At 45.0% G+C, this 19,743-nt stretch overlaps 1 protein-coding gene across 2 annotated transcripts in view; it reads right to left on the bottom strand.

Annotated features, from left to right (window-relative positions):
* The window catches only part of FBXW8 (F-box and WD repeat domain containing 8), a 113,628-nt gene that overhangs the window by 18,610 nt on the left and 75,275 nt on the right, over positions 1–19,743 (bottom strand). For both annotated transcript variants that reach the window (XM_027566702.1, XM_027566701.1), the window contains one exon: positions 19,025–19,231. In XM_027566702.1, the coding sequence (XP_027422503.1) occupies positions 19,025–19,231 (207 nt within the window). The remainder of the gene's footprint in view (positions 1–19,024; positions 19,232–19,743) is intronic.

Here is a 19,743-nt window from a genome sequence, read left to right as displayed (position 1 = left end):
AGACTATAGAGAACACGCTAAATTTTATTTTTATTTCATGCAGTTGAAAATAAAGTTTCTGAGAAAACTTCAACTATAAAATATCCAAAATAGGATTATGTGGACCTAGAAATAAATCAAATCTGCTATCTACGGTGAATATCCTAAAAACCGCATAAAAATTAGTTCCTAGAGGGAGGGGAAAAAAAACACCAGCAATCTCCTGGTCTACTTTAAAGTAACATTCCACACTTACATATCACTGTAGAGTTTTCAATAGGACTTGGACTCAATCTCTTAGTTTTTAAAATACTTCAACATCGACAGCAGGAAGAAATGTCCTCAGTAAATAGAAGAATTAAAATCTGATACTGAGTCTCTCCCTATGTCTTTACTTTTTCTGGAAGTTTTTTTTTTTTGCAAGAGGACAGGTCGTTTCTGAATGAAACAGTGGGATCTAATCCCTCTCCAAAAATTCATCATAAAGATGTCTAAGTTAGTAGTCAGGAGTCAAGGGTTTTCTAAAGTGTTTAATAATTCAACAAATCAGAACTACCAGAAGAGTACCTTGACCATTACGTTTAGTTAAAGACCACAGAGATTAGAAAACACATTACCCATCTCAGAGGCGGTTCTTCCCACGTTACGAGTCCCTCAACGACCTTTACCATCTCCCTCTCCCTCCCGTGCTCTCTCTCTTTTAATAAGGTTGAGCAAATGGGACTTCATTTTATCTGATTGCCACAGACTAGTGAGATTAATTATTCATGCTCACACTCTCCCTCTTGTTAAAGCCATGCATTAGACTAATTTTTCTCTTTATTGCCCTAGTTGGGTGAGTCTCAACCCCTGGCCACTTGACTCGCTCTCAGAGGTGTATGGATATGCTGGAAAGAGGGAAAAAATGACCCGTAGCTAAAATCTTGGGAGAAAATGTTCTGCACTAATGTGACCGCCAAATCAATAGATGTTGCTGGGGATTTTTTTTCTTTGAAGTACCAAAAGTATATCATAAAAGGGCTTAAATAGTGACTACAGAGCAAATTTTTGTAGGAGTTGGATGTTTCTTTAAGAATTGTCCAGAAGAACTGAACCTGTTGTCTATTTTACAAAGAAAAGTGCAGGAGAGGCAGTGTGGGGTCTCTGGACACTGTGGGGTTTACTCTTTTCTCTCTGGTTTCCAGGTAGATGGAGAGGGCACCTCGGGGCAGCAAGCATTGTTTAAAAAGCACTTTGCTTTTGGCAATCCACTCCAGTAGTATTGCCTGGAAAATCCCATGGACAGAGGAGCCTGGTAGGCTACAGTCCATGGGGTCGCAAAGAGTCGGACACGACTGAGCGACTTTCCTTTTTTCCATCTTAGAGATCTTAAAGTATTTCTACAAACCCTACTCTTAAAATCCTAACTTTCATTTCTGTCAATTACTTAATTTCTCTGAAATTTCAAAAAAAAAAAATTTCTGATTGCAAACATAATATATAACAAGTTCTAACACAACAAAATCATGTAACAAAAACTTGTAACCTTCTGCATATCCATCTCTCAAAAAGAGCCACTTTAACAGTTCAGTATATACAGCTGTCCCTCGGTATCCATGGGGGTTGAGACTCCCGGATACCAAATGTGCCCACACTTAGATAAAATGGTGTAGTGTCTGCATGTAACTTACATTTTCTCATCTGTGTATTACTTACACAACTAACACAATGAAAATGCTGGGTATAGGCTGCTGGTGCTCAGCAAATTCAAGTTTTGCCATTTGGAACTTTCTAGAATATCTTTTTAAATATTTTCAACCTGGGATTGGTTGAATCTGTGGATTCGGAGCCTGTCTCGCTGACTGGGCGCTGCTAGACTTTTTCTATACCCACGTCTGTCTTGTCTGTTGCTCCCTTTCTCTCACTCTCTATGTGTATCAAATTGTTTTTTTCTTCAATGGGATTATTGTTCTGTGACTTGTTTTTCCTACTAAAGAGAGATCTTTATCAGTACCTATTAATAAGTTTATCTTTTCCTTTTTAAAGGTTGCACAGAATTTGTCATGGATATATAATTCCATATTGGTGGATATCTGAGTTGTTTCTAATTTTTTTAGACAAAGTAAATAACAATTACCCTTAATTTGTAATTCTTTCTGCAGTCAGTCAACAAATGTTGATGACTCTTCCTCGTGCAGCAGGCACTGGAATGAACACCGAGGGTGGGCGATGTGCAGGAGCCTTGGCGGGCTGCCAGCTGAAACAACCCACCTCTTCACCAGCTGCGTGCAGCCACCAGCTGTCCCACTCCTCTGTTTGTGGGACTCACCTCTCTGAGGAGACCCACCTTTCCACCGTGTCCTAGAAGGTGGTGATGTCACAGGAGGGGCAGCAGTACAGTCAGGATGGAGGTGGCAGCCACAGGCCCAACATGGGGAAACCTCAGGCAACACCCTGGTGCAGGCAAACCCTGCTCCTCCCAGGTGTAACCCAGACCAGCTAGTGTATCTAGCACTGGCTTTCCAACCAGACCCTGAAGGAAAGGGATGAGAAATGGCTCTGTCCCTGCAGTGGAGTGAGCTCAAGGCAGGTCAACTACACTCAGTAAGACCTGGGTTTAGCTGCAAACATTTCTGAAATCTGGGACTGCTATTCCCCTTATTATGAAACAGGAACCATTTGTGTACAGAAACAGTTCTGAAGAGATTACAGAGCCTTGCAGTCCCAAACTTGTGGTCACGCGCTAATGACTGAAGAAAGGAACTCCATTTGTACTTTAAGTTTACCAAAAACAGTGAGTCTTCCTCAAACTACTCCACGTCATCTGTCAAAGGCATGACACCACTACCAATGTCACCCTAAGCAGCAGGCTCACCTCCCCCAGACCCTGTTCAGTTGTGCTCAACTTTTTGCAACCCCATGGACTGTATGTAGCCCACCAGGCTCCTCAGTCCATGGGATTTCCCAGGCAAGAGTACTGGAATGGGTTGCCATTTCCTCCTCCAGGGGAGCTTCTCAAGTGGTGGATTCTTTACCACTTGAGCCACCTGGGAAGCCCTACCACAGTCTTGTACACAAGAAATACTCATATAGGGCTTGTCTGCCTTTCCAAAGAGGTGAGGAGTGGTCAGAAGGCTTCTTTACAAGACTATAGCTTTTTAAAAAGTGTGAAATAAAGATAAGTTTGTCTGCCACCATCTTAAAAAGGAGAAGCGACAGAGAGGAAGGGTGAGGAGATGCTGTGCTGGACTGCAGCAAAGTGAAAGACAAAAGTCACAGGGAGAAGACCTGATTGCCATTCGTGGAGATGACAGTCTACCTACTTTCTTTTCTGATCTCTAACGACTCTCCTCCGTCACTACCATATATACTCTTCTGAGGGAAAGTCATGATTAAGAAGCCAAACTCTAGAAAGTAGAGCCTCATTCTCTCTTCTCTTCCATCCCAATCAAGCTTATCTTGTATTCTCTTTGAGTCCTTAGCAGAGTTTAGCCCTCCTATCAGTGCTGAAGGTATCTACCATCTATGCAGCCCACCCCATCCAGTGTTCCCAAGGTGCCATTTAGAACCGTGCATTTGCTTCCTCCGACTTTTCCCCAGACCCGTGGTTCTCAAACGCTGGAGGGCAAGAGGGTCACTGAGGAGACTGACTTTACAGAGCAGCCGAGGCTCTGTTTCGAAGTGCCAGGCCACACGCTGTTAACACTGTCCTAGACGAAGGCTCCTTGGGGCAACAACCCTATCATTTATTCCTGCAGCACTGACGAAGGACCCAGCAAGCGCCCGGTACTCTGTAAGTGCCCGCACATGAACTACATGATTATCAGGCAAACCCAGGGCTTAGCACCGTCTGCGTGTCTGCTCAGTCGCTCAGCTGTGTCCAACTCTTTGCGACCCTATGTATTGCAACCCACCAGGGCCTCTGTCCATGGGGATTCTCCAGGCAAAAATACTGCAGTGGGTTACCATCTCCTCCTCCAGGGGATCTTCCCAACTCAGGGATCGAACCCGTATCTTCTGCATTGGCAGGTGGATTCTTTATCACTGAGCCACCTGGGAAGCTCTACCATGGTCTGGCACACAATAAATACTCAGATAGGCCTTGTTTGGCCTAACATATTCCCCCATCCCTGCACGTCTAATCTTGTTGCCAGCTTGCACAAAGGAACCACTTCATTGTGCTCAAAACAGAAGGTTCCATAGCTCTCTCTCCACAATATCCAGATTCTAGAACTCCCACGCTGTACCCAGGCCCCAGGTTCCACCTCTGACAACACGGCACACAGACTGTCTGGAAAACCATCCTCTTTCAAACACTGAGGATGGCTGGTTAAGATTCAATCTATTAAACATTCTTCAAATGTCCTGTTTAACTACAAAATCTGAGAAATTCCAAGGAGCCAGAGACAGAGACAGCACAATAAGCAGAAGGGGAGGCAGCACTCAGGTCAAGGGCTGCTCTGGGGAACGTCTGCTGGGGTCAGGAGCCTGGAAAACACGGGAAACGGGCACAGTCTCCAGCCAGAGCCAGGTGGAGCCAGCACTGTGGAGTCTGCCTGAATCTGGGGCCCTTGGAGAGTGAAGTACACTTGGCAAAAAGTGAGCCAGGAGCAAAACTCTATCCACTGGTAAACAGAGCCTCCTGCAGGTTCAGCTCAGGATGGAAACTGGTTGCCCTTGGGCCTGCAACCCTCACACAGGCTGGGGGTTTGAAGTCATATGACCTGCAGGGCCAAAAGACTCCAGGGCTAGTAATTAAAGTATTTTCATGTCGGTAACATGGTTCCTGGTAGCTGGCAGAATACTGACAGGAGGAAGACCCTCTCAACCCAGGTCCAGCAGGAGATCTACAACTTGAGATCAGCCAAGTATGAGTTCACAATTCTTAAAAACAAAAAAAATTATTTTTCCTAGAGAAGGAAATGGCAACCCCCTCCAGTATTCTTGCATAGAAAATACAAAACCGAGGAGCTTGGCGAACTATAGTCCATGGGGTTGTAAAGACTCAGACGCAACTGGGCACACACACACGTACGTGGCAAAAGCACATCCTGAAATGTCTATTAAGACAAGTGTCAAATCAACTGTACTTCAATTAAAAAAAAAAGAACAGGAAAGGAAAAAATTTTTTTTTCCAAAGACAGAAACAACTCTTTATAAGTGAGAGACATAAACCTGAAGAATCAGGCTTCCAAAGACATCAGATGTTTATCAGATGAAGAAAAATATGCATGCTGGAAATGTTTACAGAAATAAAAGAGAGTGAGGGGTCAAAGCGGCAAGTTTGATTAAGTAGCTTTGAAAAGCAAAACAACTTTCTAGAAATTAAAAAAAAAAATCATTGGATGAGTTAAACAAGTAATTAAGAGTTCAAGAGAGAATTTGTGAACTAGAAGACAGATGAAGAAATTATTCAGGATGCAACAGATAGATACGGAGATGGAAAAGATGAGTGGGTGGGGGAGGGCAGAGAAGGTAAAGTCGTTTCGTCTAACACACATCTAACCTGAGTTCAAGACAGAATAGAGAGAATGAGGGAGGGCAAATTTCAACAAGTCAATGGCTGAGAACTTTCTGCAACTGAAAGCAAAGAAGTGCCAGAAAATCCCTAACAGGGAGAACAAAACTAAATCCACACCCAGAAACAGTAGAGAGAAACCACAGAAAATTAAAGACAAGGAAAAAGCAGCCAAAAGAAGAGAAAGAGTCCTAAGTGGGACTGAAAATTAACCTCTCAGTTAACATCAGTGGAAGTCAAAACTAATCACCTCTTCAGACGAGATCAGGCGTGTTTAGGGTAGTATGGCCATAGACAAATTAATCATCTCTTCAAAGGTCTGAGAGAAAACACCTATCCATCCTGGAATGACAAAGGACTGGTGAAACCACCTTTCAAGAAAAAGTATGAAATAAAAATGCTTTGGGATAAAAACAGAGACAGCACTTGTGGTCACGAGATCTTCAATGAAAAATGTACTTTTGAAAGGTGTAAAATCATTTCAGAAGAAAAGGTCTAAAATGCCAGGAGGCGCAGTGAGCAAAGAATAAGGTAAATGTGCATGAAGTCCATGAGTGTTGACTGTACACCACCGCAATTCTGATTCGGGGTTAAATAAACAGAACGAACTCCATCTAGTCCTTATTATTCCAAACAGTCAAGTGCCATGCATCAGGGCAATGTACCAGGAGCACAAAGATGCCAGGTGCGTGGAGGCCTCCAGAAATGTGGTCTGTGTCTTGGATACCTGTACGGTTGTGTCTGGCACACAGGATGGACGTGGTGTACCTTTGATGAAAGAGTACGGAACTGCTGCACATTTCTGCATGTGTTGATTATAGGCAAACGATACACTGGCCTTACATTAAAGATATGCGCCACAAATACAAATGAACACATTAAACCAAACTGCTTTCCACCAACAGCAAAATATTTAGCTGGTTTGTAAGTGGGAGTACAGTTTCATCTAAGTGGGAGGCACAGTTTCATTCAATACAGATCTTAAAGTACAAGACTAGTGATGCTCACTTAAAAAAAAAGATACAAAAGAAAAAGAGCTCTCACTTTTGGGGCAGAATTTACTCATGTGAACAACCCAGGTTGATCTCCTGACCTGACATAATATGACCCATAGAAACGTGGTCCAAAATTTTACTACAAAAAATGCAGGGTCTGCTTATCGATGTTCACATACTAAGCTAAGTGAATCGCCTCTATAAATCCACAGATGAGCTAAGATTTAAAAAAAAAAAAAACGATGAGAAAGACAGACAATTGGGCTGGGAGGGGCAAGCCGGTGAGAAAAGAGTAAATCATACGCAAAACAGCCAATAAAAAAATAAAAAAGCAGTTAATATACATGAATAATGGATGTCTGATTTAAAAGCAGTTTACTCCGATATGATGTAATTTTTGACAATCAGCCAGAGAGACTATTTTGTAAGTCCCTGCCAGAGATAAGTCAGCGCGCGAGGCCTGGTAAAGCGGCATATCTGTGAACATGTGGAAAATGACTTTCACCATCACCCCAAAGGTGACTCTGCTGGCAGACAAAAGCTTGCCTCTCAGGCGCTTTCAGCAGCGGCGAGCACAAGCTGCCGAGCTGAAGAAATGGACCCCTGACACGAGCACAGATCCCTCGGCCGCAGCAGCCCCGCGACAATCTCCATGACATGCTTCTGGCACAGTCCACCCTCAAACGGCGCACAAAGGGAGCAGTAGCCCAGGCTGCTTTCATGTTTAAGTTTTAATTGGAGTGACAAGCCCACGAGGCCAAGATATCTCAGGGATGGGACGGTGCTGCTGAGCGGCGCCAGGCGCTGGGTAGGCAAGGCCCGCGTGCGCGCCCCACCACCACGCGCCAATGCACCTGCAACCCCCGCTGTTCCAGGACTGGACTCTGCCCGGGAAGGCACTGCCAATCGCCACAGACCGTGCCAAACGTGGGGCTTTGTGATGTGGGCAGATGTCTACAAAGGGCCAGAGCGAGGCCAAGCCGACACCTATTGTGACCTAAGCCTGAAAAGAACCCAGAGAGCAAGAGCATGCTCGGGTGACAACGCAGGCCAGCCTGTGGTCCAATCTCTCCCCATCCCCCTACATCTACAGATGCTGGAAATAATAGAGGAAGGCAGGTGTACTCTGGGACGGAGCCGAGAACGGCTCTCTGCTCTGCTTCAGGGATCTGTGTAGACAGTCTGCGTCCTTGTGCTAGAAGAAGGTGAAGAGCTATGACTAGCAAAACAACGGGTCACTGGGGAACCTGGAATGAACAGGAGATATTCACTGTCAGAGCATTCAGTGCAGTGAGGAGACTGTAACTGTTATGCAAGCATGTAACTCAAAGCTGAAAATCCTCACGTCCTTTCACGCACCCAACAGGCCTCATCATAATGAAGAGTGTGCATGCCCAGTTTCAGAGCACTTCACATGTAACTAATCACAGCCCTGTGAGAAAGAAGGTTATCATTAAATCTGTGCTTGTAGAGGGAGGAAAACCTAGGCTGCAGACTACAAAATGAAGGCTTCAAAATTCAAGACAACTGGGACATTACTTTTTAACTGGGAAGAGTGCAAGTGAGACGACAGTGGTGTAACAACACTGTGAACCTGTAGATTCACACTGTATATGAAGGTCGGCACAGTCTGTGGCTTGGGCATCAATTTTCGACTGGCCTGGCAACTCCTCGTTTGGCCCCAAGTTGAGGCTGAACAAAGGCTTACAAGCAGGTAGACTGGCAGAAGGTGGATACAGTCAGCTGACAGAGGAGCATGAAAAACCACAGTCAACTTCTGGGGCCTTTGATGGAGGGCGCATAGTCCGCCCCAGCTCCCTTCACACCCTTAAGATCTAACAACCTTTCAACGACACCGTATGGTCCATGTTGGTGTCAGCACAAACGTGCTCAGCAGGGTCTTGTACGTAAAGACGAATATTAGCTGTTAACAATCATCATGATAGTCTTTTCACACAAATCCTGTCAGAATATCACTCCATTTGGTTCTCACAACCAGTAAAGGAAGACTAACATCACCGTACACATTTTGTGCATAAAGAAATTGAGCCTTAAAGTAGCTTAAATATTAGTAACTTGCCCCAAATGACACAGGTAACAGCAGCCCAGGATGCACGAGGCAGAGCCCAACTCATCTCATTTCCAGGTCAGTGTTTGCCTGACCATATGGCACCATATGACAAGCTTTTTCCTTTTCCTGCAAAAATAGTCATGAATAATGGCTGATAGTTACAGTGTCCTCTATGTCCCAATAAGGGACAGTGCAGTCACTCACCCCACCTGATCCCCACAATTCCATAAGGGGGGTACCACGATTTTACTCACTTTATAATAGGAAGCGGAGGTGTAGAGAGGTCAAGTCACTTACACAGTGAAGTTCTGAAACTAGAATTCACGGCCAGGTGGGAAGACCTCTAAGCCCATCATCCTAAACCTCCACCTCAGGGTGCTCAAAATGCGACCCCCAGACTAGCAGCATCAGCAGCACAGGGCAGAGCCTCAGGCACTCCCCCCACCCCCGGACTCATTGAGTCAGAAGCCTGAGGGGTGGAGGCCCAAGATCTGTATTTTTCTGCGATTCGCTGGTGTTTGAGAACCCCTGCCCTGCACCAACCCTGCTTCTCAAGCCAAAAAGACTTTCCGACCTTAAAGCAGTGGTGCTCAGCTCTGAATCCTCACTCCCCGCCTCCCAGCTGGCAGCCGTCTGGTTAAGACAGCACTGGGCTGGGCAGTGACAACACGGCAGTGTGCGACGCGGGGCCTGTGCACCTAAGGGTCGGGAAGGGGAGGCGCTCACTGAGAGCCAGCACCGCGAGTAAGGCTGCTTCTCAAAGGGGACACTGGGTGGACTCCCTGAGAGGACATGAGCAGACAGGAGGGGAAGAAACAGCATCCTCTGTACTGCACATGCCTGGCTGGAGCAAGGGGCTCCCTTTGGAGGTGTGGAGAACAGGAACCAAGGCCAGGCAGAAGGTGGGCACCAGGGCCTCGTCTACACTCCTCAGCATGCAGCCACTGCTCTGACAAAACCAAATGGACCACGAGGAGGGGCACTGACAGGTGGTACAAGAGCCCAAAAGCCAGGAAAGGGCAGAGGTGGGTGAGGCAGGGGGGCTAGGGCAGAAGTATTCTCACGTCACTTTCAACATATATTTTACAACTTGTGAACAGGAGATAAGAGTTCACACCCTAAGGAAACAGTGCAGAGAAGCCGCCAGGGAAAGAGGTGGAGCCTGGGCCAGAGGGTCCGAGGCTAGAGGCTAGGAGCCAAAGAAACCCGTGCATCGAATCCGGTCCCCATCCAAGCCATCAGTTCCGCATCTGCAGCGGGGAGGTGAGCCGAGGCTGGAACCAGGTACCGGCAGAGCTGCTTCCTGCACGTGGCAGAGATGCCGGGCCTCACTGAGAACCTACCAAGGCCCTTCATCTGGAATGTGACCACTTACATGTAGACTCAGCTGGGGTTTCCTTTGTCCATCTACAGAACCAGATTTACCCTGTAAATTAGTAACACACTGGGAGAGCAACTTTGTGTCCATTAGAAGAATGCATCTGCAACTCAATAATTGATAGGTTAATTATAAACCCACTCTCTAACACAGTGCCTTATAGACTGAAGTGCTGGGCATATTAATAAATCATATTCATCTATGTACTGAATAAAAAGCAAAAGCCCTCCACTTTGTAATATTTTTCTGAGTCTAGTTTAAGCTGCCATGTGAACCTGAAAACAGTAAAACCTCTTAAATATTCTGAAATTCAGGCCGTTTTCTGTGTGCCCTCTTCTCCTGCCCTTGACCAAACCAACACCATTTGTCTCAACTGTCTGGACGTATGTACATGGAAAGTCTGCGGCCTATTGTACAATGTCACTGTTCCTGTTGTGGGCAAAGGCAAACATTTCTGACAGGCCCCCTTGATCTTCATTAACTGGAAAAACAAGCTGATTTCTAACCCTAACAAACTTGGTTGCTCCTCATCGGTCAGGAAGAAACGAAAGCCACATGTACTGAGAAGTTGACATAAATGCAAGATAACTCCAAGTTCACTCTCTCCCATGGCTGTGGGATGATAAACCAGGACTCCATGTAAATAATCAAGAAAGCCATTAGAAAAATTAGGCCCTAAATAAAACTCTAAGTTTTATTTCAAAAGACAAAGGAGAAAAAAGGAAATGATTATCACAGTTCAACTCTTAATTCAAAAGACAAATGAGAAAAAAGGAAATGATCATCACATATGTCACCGTAATGATCTTGTAAACGTACTCAGTAATTCGAGAATACAGATCAATGTTTTTTTAGAAACAGAAAATGGTAAGAATGTCACAGATAAACAAAACGATGCCAGCATGAGTGAAGACAGAAGACACTTAAGACACAGTGCCAGTCCTCTTGGACAAGGCTCCACGTCTCAAAGTGATGGTTCACAAGGTGACTCAGCACACGCACTAACTTCCCGCGTTCGTCCTGCCAGAGGCCAAGCTCCCCTGGCCCTCCCTACTCTACTCGCCTTCTCTCAGAACAGCTCTTGGGAAAATGAACCCTGTGATGCACACGGACTGCTGGGACTGCAGACGTGGCTTCAGTATCGCTCCCACACCCGCCCACCCCACCGGTATTCCAGCCCACCTGGACCACCCCAGCGCCCGGAAACCCTCCTCCAGGCCTGATGCCTCTGCACTGGTCCCCTCGCCCGGGCTTTCCTGATGAACTCTGACCCAAAGCTGGTGGGGGTGGGGAGGCGGAGGAGGAGTCTGAACAGGTACTGAGCACCAGCCATAAGCACACTACTGCTCTCCCCAGGTATTCTCCCGTTTCCAAATGGGAAGCCTGAGGCACTTAAGCAACTTGCCTAAGGCTTATATGACTCTAAAACCCTTGCTCCATCCCCAGTGGTTATACCACTGCCTGACTTAGCTGAAAATACTTTTCCCTATATTCACTTTTAGTAACTTCCTCACACTCTCCCTGGAGTGGTTCCGGACCGCTAGAGATCCTAAAGCATTCTCAGCTTCTACAAGTGGCAGCTTTCCAAAAACAGGTTTTGCAGAATTACCCACTACGGGTGTAGAGAATCCAAGAGGTGGTCGGGTCCCCAAAGGTCTCTAACTCAGAGACGGGTCTTGAGAAGCCCTGGGGCTCTACAGAGGCATTTCAAGGTTTTCACAAAGATGTGAAAACTATTCATTTTTAACAATATACTAACAATTATGCCGATTACTGATATATTTTGATATTAAAACATGTACAAAATGCATATGAATGTTCAATCCTCATCTATGTCTTCATCTATGCAATTTTCTATAATTACTCTGGAATCCAGCAAATACACTGTGACGGTCTCCCTATGACCTCATGTCCATCTCAACATGGAGAAGACCATCTCTGCATCTGCCACGCTGCTGTTAAAGCCCACAAGACGGTGAGCCCCGAGGCAGATGTCATGTTTTGAGACATCACTGTTTCCAGCACAATCAGAAATCCAGCATGTAGTATGTGTTCAGTGAGCAGTGGTTAATGACAGCATCTTGAGCAACAGAAGTGGGACTTTTGGCAACATCACTAAAAATCCAGAAAATGGGTCTCTGAGTGCTGTTTTCTTAAACTTCTCCAAGCAGAAAGTAAATAAATATGAAAAATATTAAAGGTTTAAGGAGAAAGTAAAGGGGAAATGAGACATTTATTTACTTTGTGAACTTTAAATTTCAAATTAGTCATCCTGCTGGTAAAATACTGTTTTCAGTTCTCTTCTGGAATGGAACCTTGAACAAAAAGGATGACAGATTTCACATGCTAGTGTAGGTATGGAGAATGGAGCCAGGATCCATGAGCACTGCAATGGATACCAAAGGCTCTCCCAGACAGGTATTTCAACCTGTGATGTGGGCAATAACCAGTCCAGAGTCTTTTCACGTCTGTGTATGGGGAATGATTATCTTAAGAGACGTTAGCAATTGTTTTCCAGTGTGATGTAAGCTGAGGAGGCAGCGCCAAGCCAGGGTCCTTGTCAAACACACCCAGCCTCCTGGATTACTTCACTCATGTCCCCTGATTAGGATGCATGTCACATGCTGCTTACTACAACCTGCTGCTGAATGCCAAGCGCATTAGGACTAAATTAGGAAATATGTCCAAATACAAAGAATAACGCGAAGAGCTGTAAGTGGGTCTCTTCCTTGATGAGGCGTGAGACTCAGAGTCAGCATAATGCTCTTAAATGAGGCAATTCTATCTCCTAACCCTCCACCTCAGCAAGTAAAATTTAATTCAGGTAGCAAAAGAATTAATAAAGATGATATGGCATCATAAAAACATTTTCATGGATGAAAGTGTTTTTGACAGGTTCGGGAAATATGAGACATAAAAACAAATTTTAAGGGGCTGTTTGGGCACAGAGGGCTGCAACATGAAGAAGAGATGAGGCCAGAGGAAATGCTATTACATTTGTTTTCTTTTACAATCATATGCCACCTACCAATGGATACCTTTAAGATCATTTATGCCACTGAAGTGACAACCAAAGAATGCAATGTCAAAACTTAGTCTGTTTTCATCTAAAAGTAAAAGGACCTTCAAGCAGCTCACCACACATCTCCCTTGTCCAGCAAGACACAGGAACTGATGAAAAAGTACCAAACAAGTTCCTGCCCAATCATTCTCGCCAGCAATAAGCATGGCCTTTAGGAGATCCCGTTAGAGACTGTGTGCTCAGTCGTGTCCGACTCTTTGCAACACCATAGACTGTAGCCTGCCAGGCTCCTCTGTCCATGGAATTCTCCAGGCAAGAATACTGGAGTGGGTTGCCATGCCCTCCTCCAGGGGATCTTCCCGACCTAGGGATGGAACCCGCATCTCCTGCATTGGCAGGTGGATTCTTACCACTGAGTCACCTGGGAAGCCCTCTCATTAGAGTAGGGGGCCCCAGCCTACCGGATCTGATGATTGATGACTTGAGCTGGAGCTGATGTAACAATAATAGAAATAAAGTGCACAGTAAATGTAATGCATGTGAATCATCCCGAAACCAACCCTCCCACCCCAGTCCATAGAAAAAGTGTCTTCCACAAAACCAGCCCCTGGTGCCAAAAAGTCTGAGAACCACTGTGCTAGAGAAGTATCCGGACAGCAAGGGATTCCTCGACCCATTTCAGAAGCCCTCAGCTCCCCAGCAGCCCCCTAGGATGGATCAGCTCAACACGACTCCACAGGTGAAGGGAAAAGTTTAAACCACCTAACCGCCTGAAGACTCAAGGAACGCGGGTGCTGGACAGAAACCGAAAAGTCCTATGTCCAGCCCTCCTCATTTGACAGCACAGAGGCAGGTGAGTCTACGGTCTTAAGTAACCATGGGCTCCTCTCATGTGACAGCCAACAAGCAGAGCAAGGGCACACAGCAGTGTGTGTCACAGTTCTTTCCGCCCTAATGGTGGTCTGACAGGGCTGTCGAGCCCACTGCACTGATCCCGCGTGAAGCCTGTGATTCTAGATGAGGTCACTCATCATCAAAGCAGAATGCCACAAAATAATTTAAATGAGGGTCTGGACCAGACAGAGCCCTGTTTATTCCCTCTGGCTTCATTTTGTTTGTGACCTTTTTGCAAAGTCTGTTGAAAGGAAAGATGCTAAGGAACAGCGAGGAGAATGGGACCACCACTTTCCAAGGAACACCTTCTACAGAGGGCAACAGTTACCAAATGCTGAAGGCTCAGACCCTTCTGACCCAGCAAGTCTTTACTTTGAGGAACTAATCCTATAAACACGTTCACACGGATCACGTGTTGTTTATAACAGCAGAGGACTGGGAGCAGCTAACACCCATCAACAGGGGCAAGGCAGCCCCTAAGGGACAACTATAGAGTGCAGTATCATTAAATCACTCACACACACACACACACACACACACACACACACACACGAACTACCAGGAAGTTCTTTATTATGTTACAAGAAACGATGAAATGATCTCCAAGACATTTTGTTGCAAGAAAATGCAAGATGCAGGACAAAAATAGTGTGTTTTACCATTTATATTTTTAGAAAGAGGGACGGAGGACACGTATGAATAATCTGCTTACACACGCATAAAATGGCTCTGCAGGGACGTACAAGACACCGACAGCACTGTCTCAGCTCCAGGAAGAGAACCTGGGCGGCAGGCCGAAAGGAGCGGAAGGAGTCATCCCACTGTACACCCTCCCTTCCGCATCTTTTGATTTCTCAATCAGGTAAATGCATTACCGAGTTAAAAAACACTCTTTTTTTTCAAGGGTGTTTAAAGATCTGCTCTTTTAAGAAAGAATGAAAACAGATAATAGCCATTTTTCCATGACTTTACCTGGCCAAAGAAAAAGGTGGTAAACCCAGGCATAGCCTCTAATTTTGGCCTCTGAAATCCAGAAATCTGAGGATCCCTATGCCACAGGCAAACCAAGATGTAGCTGACCACTAACGTTTTCTCTGGTCTTTCCTACCAGAGCTGGACATGGCTGAGCCAGCTGTAATCACATGTGTTTCCTTAGATTAAATACATCAGTTTCTCCTAAGTCACTTGGCTTCATTTCTGTATAAAACTATGCTTGCTAGCTTAGTAACCTAAGTACCAGACTACTGAGACCTGTGCACAAGGCTGTTTTAATTTTCCAATGCTGAAACATGACTGGTGTCCTGTAACTCTCTGTGATGAATACGTGACAGGTTGGCTAGTAGGCATGTGAATGGATGAGTCTGAACCATTATTACTATGCTCAGACAGCTGTGGTACCTAAAGAATGCTAATGTGATCATCAGATGGTACAAGGATATTCTCCAAGTAAACAAAAATAACACTACTGGAATACTCCTACAGGTCAGGGAAACTTCAGTTCCCGCCAAAAAATCGACATCAACATTTGGACTTCACATCTGCATTTATCACAGTCAATCAATAGTGGGCTCTAGCTGACCCCCAGTTTTGTATCTGGTACAAATGAAGATACACTGAACTCTGTGTTCCCATAACGCCTTCATCTGAATCCTAGACATATGGCCAGAGGCAGACAAAAATCCCCACGTGGACGCAGCTGCAGGCTCGCTCTACTGCTAACAGTCTCACACTAACCTGATAAAAAGTGCTGTTCATGTGCTGCCAGGCCAGAGACCAACAGGACCAAAGTGTGGAACTCACAAGCAAGGTGACTAGGAGGCCACACAGAAGACTTTGAGAATTACAACAGTGCATCGTGCAATGGCAGGATGCTCCTGAAACCTCAGAGCCACTGTGACATGGCTTAGTTCACACGGCAATGCTGATTTTTCTGAGGAAGCAGAAGACCCATTAACCATAATCAGATGGAAAGTTCCGCCTCTGCAAAAATAAGCAAAGTTTCACAGCAAAGGCTTGGCTTTCCTCACATTCGAGTGGGTGGCGTTCATGTTGGAGAAACATCTTAATGCAGAGTCCTCACCAGCGCTGCTAACAACCCACCCACCCACCCAAGGGTATGAAAGTTTGCTGGTGTACTCACAAAACCTCTGGATAACTAAATGCCACTGCCAGATTTCAGAGAGGTGCTTAAACACGTTGTTGTAGCAAATTTACCTCCACTCTTAAAACACCAATGAAAAACACCCACTAACAAGTGACAGACGTTATTTTCTTGGCTCCAAAATCACTGCGGATGGTGACTGCAGCCATGAAATTAAAAGACGCTTGCTCCTCAGAAGAAAAGCTATGACCAACCTAGACAGCATACTAAAAAGGAGAGACATCACTTTGCCGACAAAGGTCCATCTAGTCAAAGCTATGGTTTTTCCAGGAGTCACGAATGAATGTGAGAGCTGGATCATAGATAAGGCTGAGCACCGAAGAATTGATGCTTTCGAACTGTGGTGCTGCAGAAGACTCTTGAGAGTTCCTTGGACTGCAAGGAGGTCAAAGCAGTCAATCCTAAAAGAAATCAACCCTGAATATTCATTGGAAGGGCTGATGCTGAAGCTGAAGCTCCAATACTTTGGGCACCTGATGAGAAAAGCCGACTCATTGGAAAAGACCCTGATGCTGGGAAAAACTGAGGGCAAGAGGAGAAGGGGATGGCCAAGGATGAGATGGTTGGATGGCATCACTGACTCAATGGACGGGAGTTTGAGTAAGCTCCAGGAAAGAGTGAGGGACAGGGAAGCCTGGTGTGCTGCAGTCCATGGGGTCACAAAGAACCAGACGACATCTTGGTAAGTGAACAACAAGTTATTAGAGGGAACAGGAACTTTTAAAAATGAATTTTTATCAAATTAACATACAAATCAGCTAATTCTCATAATGCTTTTTAATTGGGTTGGAAAATTTGAGAGCCATCCAAAAAAGTGCCTACTTAGACCAATATCTAAAGGATGCTCCAAGTCTAATTTTGTGCTGAGCTGTTTCTTTAACTAGGGGCTTGGGTTCCCAGATGGCACAGTGGTAAAGAATCTGCCTGCCAATGCAGGAGACAAAGGTTCAATCCCTGGGTTGGGAAGATCCCCCAAAGGAGGATATGGCAACCCACTCCAATATCCTTGCCTGGAAAATTCCATGGGCAGAGAAGTCTGGCAGGCTATGGTCCATGGGGTCACAAAGAGTTGGACAAGACTGAGCAACTGAGCACACACACATCCCTTTAACTGGTTTCTCAAATACATCTGTTTCTCAAATACATCTGAATACGACCGTATCTCTATAGAAAGAGATCCACTCAGATAAGTCAAAGAGAAATAGGACCTGTCAGCTGAAATATTTATTAAAACTATGAAAGATTTAAACCAGGCTAGTATTAATTCAGGTATCACCTCACTACACTGAGAACTTGAGAAATAAGTGAGATAATCGAAACCTGAAAGCATGATGGATGAAAAATTAAGAAGCAAATAGTCTCTCTTCTTTCAACAAATGAGCTTGCCAGGGATGGGAAAAGAGTATTTTCAAAGGCTGACAAAGGGAACTGCCTTAGGAAACCAACTGCTGTCCCTCTTCACCCACTTTACAGGAAGACAAAACACAGGAATTATATCATCACAGACTTTCCAGCTAAGATACACTGAACAGGCTCCAGCAAAGCAGGCCAGCTTGAGCACAAAGGAATCCCTTCTTACAGTGAGATTACAATGAGTCTCATGTATTTTCAACCACTTTATCTGTCTTCCTGGTTGAAGAACATATAATAGGAATCCAAGTCACAAAACCAGTGAACGCCTAGAGAAGTGAGATGTGACCTTCCAGGAGACTACACAGGAGAGACAAAATGTACAAACCACAACCAGAGGCTCGGCTCAGACTATGAGTGCGACAAAGAACAGGAAGCACTCGGAGACTGTTAATTCTCTGACGCCAGGCACTAAGGGTAAAGCTTTACACACATGTTTCTTTAATCCTAGAATTCTATGAGGTCAGTACTGTGATGGACTCCTTTCTACAAATGAGGAAACTGAGGCACAATGCAAGTTAAGCCACCCGTTTAGGTCACAGTGGAGCAGGTGGCAGGGCTGGAACCGGAACACAGACGGCCCGCATCCAGTCTAGCTCTCTCCCGGTTCAGAACACTGCTACATGGAAAGGGCTCTTTCCACAGGAAAAGGACAATGTCAGAGGAGCTGCTGGCTCGGGGAAGTTCCTTCCCAGGGATTATACCACTGCCAGCAGGGTCAAGAGCCAGCAAATTGGAGGAAAATCAAAACAACACAAACCTTTATCCATAACTCTCCCCACTGATCCCACTGGAAGAGAGAGTTCTGTAAGTCAGTTTTAAGACTAAGTACTTGGCCTACAGTCAGGATAATAAAATACTAAGTAGTGCTAAAATCGAGTCATCATGCAAAGAATTTCAATTAAAAACCTGTCTCCTTGTTTCTGGCTCAAAGAGCATCAAGAGGCACTTTACACACTGCAGAAAAGGATGTAAATTCTGAGGCAACCTCATCAGAAGGCACTTTGGCAACGTCCAGCAACCTTCTGACCAAGCGGCATAAATGCTAGGAATTTATCCCGGAGATTTACAAGTTGCAGTGTGCACCGGAGCATTGTCTGTAACAGTCCACAGAGAGAGAAAGCAACCTCAGTGCCCACCGATGAGGACACTGGTGAAGCAGACTGTTGTAGGCAGTGCTGGAATCCTAGGGAGAGGGACCTGACACGGAATGCTCTCCAGGGTACACTACTGAATAAAACCTTGGGCACGGAACAGTATCACACTATGACCTCATTTCAAAGATACGCTCTTTTAGTGTATAAATGTACCCATCTGTGCATTAAAATTTTCTATATGGACATCTAAAAATTGTTGATAGTTTCTTCTATGGAGTAGGACTGGGGGAAGGGAAGAGAAAGGCAATTACTTACCACTTTATATCATTTCGAGCTACTTGAAATCTTTTTTAACCAGGCTGATATATATATATATATATATATATATATATATATATATATATATACTGCCTGAACACATCTTTTAAAAATATATCAGACAGATTTAATTTTCAAATTGCCTCTTAAAAAATAAAATTCATGTTTTTTTGTTAAGTCGTACATCTTGCTATTTTTGTACCTTGTTTCCTTCGTACACCCATCCCAGACTCTTCACACCAAAAGCAGCCTGGTTGGCAGAGACGTCCAGACACGTGACCGGCTGCCCGTAGACGTAATGGAGGGTTCTGGCAGAGTCTTCAGCTTTTAGCAGGTATACCAGATCTCCAGCGGTGGCCACTGCCACAGGGTACCTTTCAGTGTCTGGAACTATTTCAAGGTAGTCAACCTATTAAAGGATAAGGGTTGTTTAGTCCTTTAGGTTTCACCTACAATTCGTCCTGACTTGGTCAAAAATACACAATTCCTCCTGCATGTCAATGAGAAGATCAGCAACCCAACAGAAAAAGACAGGTCAAGGGCCGGTTCACAGGAAGTGAAACACAGTTCCTACACAAATGAAATGATAAAAGAAACACAGCATACTCCTAATAAGAGAAATGCAAGGTGAAAATTCACCAAGATATCATTTTCACTTGTGTCAGTAAAGATCAACTAGTCTATAAAGACATTGGGCTGGAAGTGGAGTGGCAGACAACCATATCTGTGGATCCCACTTATGATTGGTGGGATGTAGTCTGGCCCAACCTCTATGGAGGGAAATCCTGGAACATTTAACGCAAGCCAATGTGCGTGTGCTCCGATGCAGCACATTTGACGATCCAGGAATTTATTTAAACATAAACTCACATTTATGTGAAACAACTGTGTTCAAGGTTATTTGCTGCAGCCCTATTTGGT

The sequence above is a fragment of the Bos indicus x Bos taurus genome, chromosome 17 (genome assembly GCF_003369695.1).
Source record: "Bos indicus x Bos taurus breed Angus x Brahman F1 hybrid chromosome 17, Bos_hybrid_MaternalHap_v2.0, whole genome shotgun sequence".
Classification (NCBI taxonomy): Eukaryota; Metazoa; Chordata; class Mammalia; order Artiodactyla; family Bovidae; genus Bos; species Bos indicus x Bos taurus.
Note: the sequence above shows the minus strand (reverse complement) of the source record. Positions and strands in the feature narration are given on the sequence as shown.